The sequence below is a fragment of the Ciona intestinalis genome, chromosome 11 (genome assembly GCF_000224145.3).
Source record: "Ciona intestinalis chromosome 11, KH, whole genome shotgun sequence".
NCBI classification, from domain to species: Eukaryota; Metazoa; Chordata; class Ascidiacea; order Phlebobranchia; family Cionidae; genus Ciona; species Ciona intestinalis.
In genome coordinates this window covers 4,695,967-4,700,883 of record NC_020176.2, presented here as the reverse complement: position 1 = coordinate 4,700,883, position 4,917 = coordinate 4,695,967, and the positions used below count along the sequence as shown (strand labels likewise).

The window sequence follows — 4,917 nt, the reverse complement described above, 5'->3', positions numbered from 1 at the left end:
ATAAAGTACATAAACAGAAAAAGATTCACCGTTGACTGCAGTTGCCATCGGAAGGATTGTGTCCAGCGGTTCACCAATTGTGGGGGGCGGCTAATGTTGAAGTTGCGGGTTCGCGCTCCGAAGCCTCGCGACGACGCTGTTCCATCCTGCCCCGACGCACGCGCTATCCGCTTCCGCAACGCATTGCACGACACTTGTACGGCACATCTCAGTTTATTGTACGGTGAAAGTGCGACATCGAGCTTAGAGACAAAGTGAGAACAGCAGGGTATTGCAAGCCCCGTACTGTCTCACAGTACAGGAAAGTGAAAGGTTTATATAACGAAAAACACGTGTAGCAAATTAATAAAACGCGTCATTGGCATGTGGCAATTGCCTCGCCTGGCATACACACAACTGGGTAATTGTTTTATTATCACGATTAGAATGACGGGAAAGTAGATGTTACGAAAGCAGCGAAACTGCATTCTATTCCTGTCATGCTTTTGTTTTCGCTATACAACGTTGCTTTATATTCAATCTTTATGTATTAGTGTTAAATTTAGCTATCTTTATATCATTAAATCTGTGCTAGAGCACAATCAACCGCTACAAGTGATAGAATTAATCTTACCAAATTAAATATGAGACCAATAAGTTTGTACCCCGACATTGTCATACCAAAAGTACCATTGGGTAGGCTCGTTATAGATGCAATTAAAGTACACGGAGACCGTGTAGCTTGGGTAAGTTGTTAATATACATTATATAGCAAGTTGTAATGCTTATGATTCCCAGATTGATGTTAGCAACAGCGGCGAAAAATACTCGTTTAATAGAATCCGTAAGGCGGCGCTAAAGTGCGCAAACGCGTTATACAAAGAGGGGATCAAGAGAAACGACATCGTTGGTGTATTATGTCCTAACTCATGCCAACAGAAAATTCTTGTATTGGCCCTCGCTTTATGCGGATGCACCATCGTACCCGTCAACAATTTGTACTCAAAAGGTAATGTTCAAAACTTATATTTCCCCCACCTTATTTGTAAACCACAAACTCCTAACCCCTATAACCACTAACCCCCTAACCATCAACACCTAACCCCCTAACCTAGGGTTAGTGGTTAGCAAATAAGGTGGGGGGGGGGGGGAGAATCTTCAATAACAACGAAAACTATTAATATTTTACTGTAGCTTTAATATATAACGGTAACGTTTTTGTAATTTGAAAAATAACTAATAAACTAAACTTTTGTTTTATCTCTTTGAACACAATAAGGTAGATCAAATTAATTGAAACTAGTTTAACACTGAAAAGAGTTATTACCAACTAAATGATAGTCGTTAAAACACTACTAGACATAAAAAACTCCTAAAATAATATCAAGTAAAAGCGTGGATACTGAACCAAACATAAAATAAAATAACAGTGAGCAGTAGTCATAAGGAATACATTCATGCCAAAGTTACATATGTGTTGTAACTCTTGAGTGTATGAAACAGAACACCCGTGTTATATACCGGCTGTTGTTGCCCCCGCATGCGAAGATAGATATGTTACATTCATGGTAACTCGTAATGGGCACAAGATGTATGAAACAGAACACCTTTGTTTTAAACAATGTGTTTTTTTGTGCATGCAAGGATCAAACAAACTACATTCATTTTTTCATATTTTAGATGAGGTTGAACGACAAATGCAAATTGTTGAACCAAAGATTCTGTTTACATCATCCGATCAAATAAATAAACTGGAATGTTGTTCACCAAACGTCAAGGTGAAACTATATTTTACTCATTATAAGGTTTTTATATTTAATTTTTATGATCTTTTTCAGGTTTACATATTTGGACCAAATGAAAAAGAAAATGTTTTTCTCAAGTTTTTGGAAGTTGGGGAGGAAGAAGGTATTTGGTTTGATTGGAACTAATGAAATTTATCATCATGTGGGGGTAAAGTGACAGTCATAATAACACAGGTGCTTTGTTTCCTACACCTGGTGCCTGCTTACCACGAAAGTAACTTTTGGTTTACTATTAGAGTAACTTTTTTTCTGGTTTTCTACTTCTTGGGGAAAAATACATATTTAAAGATGGTTTCTAATTCTAATGCAACTAAAGTGCAACCACTTTTTTACTGACATTCTTTCCAACACCTTTTATCCATAGTGTGTTTTAAGACTGTTTTTGCTGTTAATTCCCTTCTTTTCGTTCTTTAAATACCATGATCATTTTTGAGGGGGTGAATAAAAAATCATGTGATTTGCCTATTACGTTATGTAAACATATCATTTTTAATTCCCCAGGAGTCCACTTGGATGGCGAGATCGACATCATGAACGACGATTTGTTTTTACTTTGTTCAAGCGGGACAACTGGCCCTCCCAAGTTGATACAACATACCAACCATAGTATGGTGGCTGGGACACAAATTACTAGGTTGGTACATATGGTTTAACTGTGAGCATGGGGTGTATGAATACACCATTTGTATCTGGTGTATAAGAAGACACCCATGGGCCATGTTATAACTTGACAGTGAGCATTTGGTGTATGAATACACCATGTGTGTCTGGTGTATAAGAAGACACCCATGTTATAACTCGACAGTGAGCATGAGGTGTATTATTGCTAACGTTTTTTTTCAGAGTTTTATACAAGCGAGGTGCAGGAAGTGCATCTTACACCAGTGCTCCAATGTTTCATGTTGTTTCTATTGTTACAATGTGCTCACATTTAATGCAAGGCAGCACTCTTGTTCTGCCTCACAAGAACACATTAGTTGAGCTACTGGAGTTAACACAACAGTACAAAGTAAGTTTATGGTTTATGTGCAGCTGAATAAATATTGTGTAACAGCATAAAATTTGTCCAATTATAATATATTATTTTATTTATTTCTTGAGTACGGTAACGAATATCATGTTAATTATTACAGCGAAGAGAAGGGAATTAGCAAAAAACTACAGTCGTTATGGTGTTCAAATATTTTATTAACAAAACAATTTTCACCTTTTACATCTATAGCTATTCTAATAGTTATTAAACACTTTTAACCCAGATTGCAATAAATTTAATTGCCTTGTTATTTGAATTAGTTTATAGTTTTGAATCACTAAAACACTTTTCACTTTATATAGATTAACTTATTCTGGTAGTTACCAGACCCTTTAAACCCAGATTGCAATAAACTGATTTCCTGGTTACCTGAATTAGTTTATAGTTTCGAAAATTCTGGTCTTGGAATTCATTCATGGCCATAGTTCTTAAACCTAATGAAATTAAATTCTGTTTTGTTGTAAATATTTTCATGTAAAATGTAAATCTTTATTCTATTGTTACTGTGTTCGGTCATGAACTTCTTTCTTATCAGTGGAAACCTTAACTGCTAAGTTTTCATAAAAATAATCCAACTTTATTTTAGGTCACACACGCTTTCATGTTTACTCCGAAATTATTCGAAATTATGAAATTTGACGAACTCAATAAATATGATGTTTCTACTTTGCAAGAGATCAGCATAGGGGGTTCCCCTTCTACATTTGAGATCAAAAACTTGGTGAAGAAAAAACTTGACGTTGTATCTGTTTTGGATGGTGAGTGTATGGAAATGACACATACGCACCAAATTTGGGGTGGCGGGGTGGACAGGCATCCCCTGGAGTGAACAGCAACATCAATTTATTATAAAATAATGCACGTCTAACTTCTAAAAAGTCAGTAATCATTTTTTATTTAGTAATGTTTAAGTAGCATTAATGTTTAAAAGAATGCAGGTCTAACTATCCCTGCCTTCCCTGCGGTCTAAAAGGTTTTGCTAAATGTTTAAAATATTTCAAATGTATAAATGTTTTAGATGAAATATGTTTACACAGGTTATGGATTGACTGAGGGCATGGGGATTGCTTGCACCGATGTTGTGATATCTAAGCCTGGATCAGTTGGCTTTGTAGTTCCTAATGTTTCACTCAAAGTAAGTCTACGGTAGCTTGGTGGTAAGCATGAGGTGTATGTATACACCATGTGTGTCTGGTGTATAAGAAGACACCCATGTTATAACTCGACAGTGAGCATGAGGTGTATGAATAGACCATGTGTGTCTGGGGTATAAGAAGACACCAATGTTATAACTTGACAGTGGGCATGAGGTGTATGAATAGACCATGTGTGTCTGGGGTATAAGAAGACACCAATGTTATAACTTGACAGTGGGCATGAGGTGTATAAATACACCATGTGTGTCTGGTGTATAAGAGACACCCATGTTATAACTCGACAGTGAACATGAGGTGTATGAATACACCATGTGTATCTGGTGTATAAGAAGACACCCATGTTATAACTCGACAGTGAGCATGAGATGTATGAATACACCATGTTATAACTTGACAGTGAACATGAGGTGTATGAAGCCACCATGTGTGTCTGGTGTATATGAAGACACCCATGTTATAACTCGACAGTGAGCATGAGATGTATGAATACACCATGTTATAACTTGACAGTGAACATGAGGTGTATGAATACACTATGTATGTCTGGTGTATATGAAGACACCCATGTTATAACTCGACAGTGAGCATGAGATGTATGAATACACCATGTTATAACTTGACAGTGAACATGAGGTGTATGAATACACTATGTATGTCTCAATGTCTGGTGTATAAGATGACACCCATGTTATAACTTGACAGTGAGCATGAGGTTTATGATACACCATGTGTATCTGGTATATAAGAAGACACCCATGTTAAAACTTTTCAGTGAGCATGAGGTGTATGAATACACCATGTGTGTCTGGTGTATAAGAAGACACCCATGTTATAACTTGACAGTGAGCATGAGGTTTTTAAATACACTATGTGTGTCTGGTGTATAAGAAGACACCCATGTTATAACTTGACAGTGAGCATGAGGTGTATGAAGCCACCATGT

At 36.7% G+C, this 4,917-nt stretch overlaps 1 protein-coding gene across 2 annotated transcripts in view; it reads left to right on the top strand.

Annotated features, from left to right (window-relative positions):
* The window catches only part of LOC100179929 (4-coumarate--CoA ligase 1-like), a 36,238-nt gene that overhangs the window by 27,626 nt on the left and 3,695 nt on the right, over positions 1–4,917 (top strand). Inside the window, exons 1-8 of one of the 2 annotated variants that reach the window (XM_018814123.2) lie at positions 7–725; positions 778–988; positions 1,660–1,757; positions 1,818–1,887; positions 2,286–2,418; positions 2,628–2,793; positions 3,404–3,575; positions 3,855–3,952. In XM_018814123.2, coding sequence (XP_018669668.1) covers positions 624–725; positions 778–988; positions 1,660–1,757; positions 1,818–1,887; positions 2,286–2,418; positions 2,628–2,793; positions 3,404–3,575; positions 3,855–3,952 — 1,050 coding nt within the window. In that variant the 5' untranslated portion in view covers positions 7–623. Of the gene's footprint in view, positions 1–6; positions 726–777; positions 989–1,659; positions 1,758–1,817; positions 1,888–2,285; positions 2,419–2,627; positions 2,794–3,403; positions 3,576–3,854; positions 3,953–4,917 lie in introns of those variants that run through there. The other variant, XM_026836723.1, reaches the window with a different exon arrangement.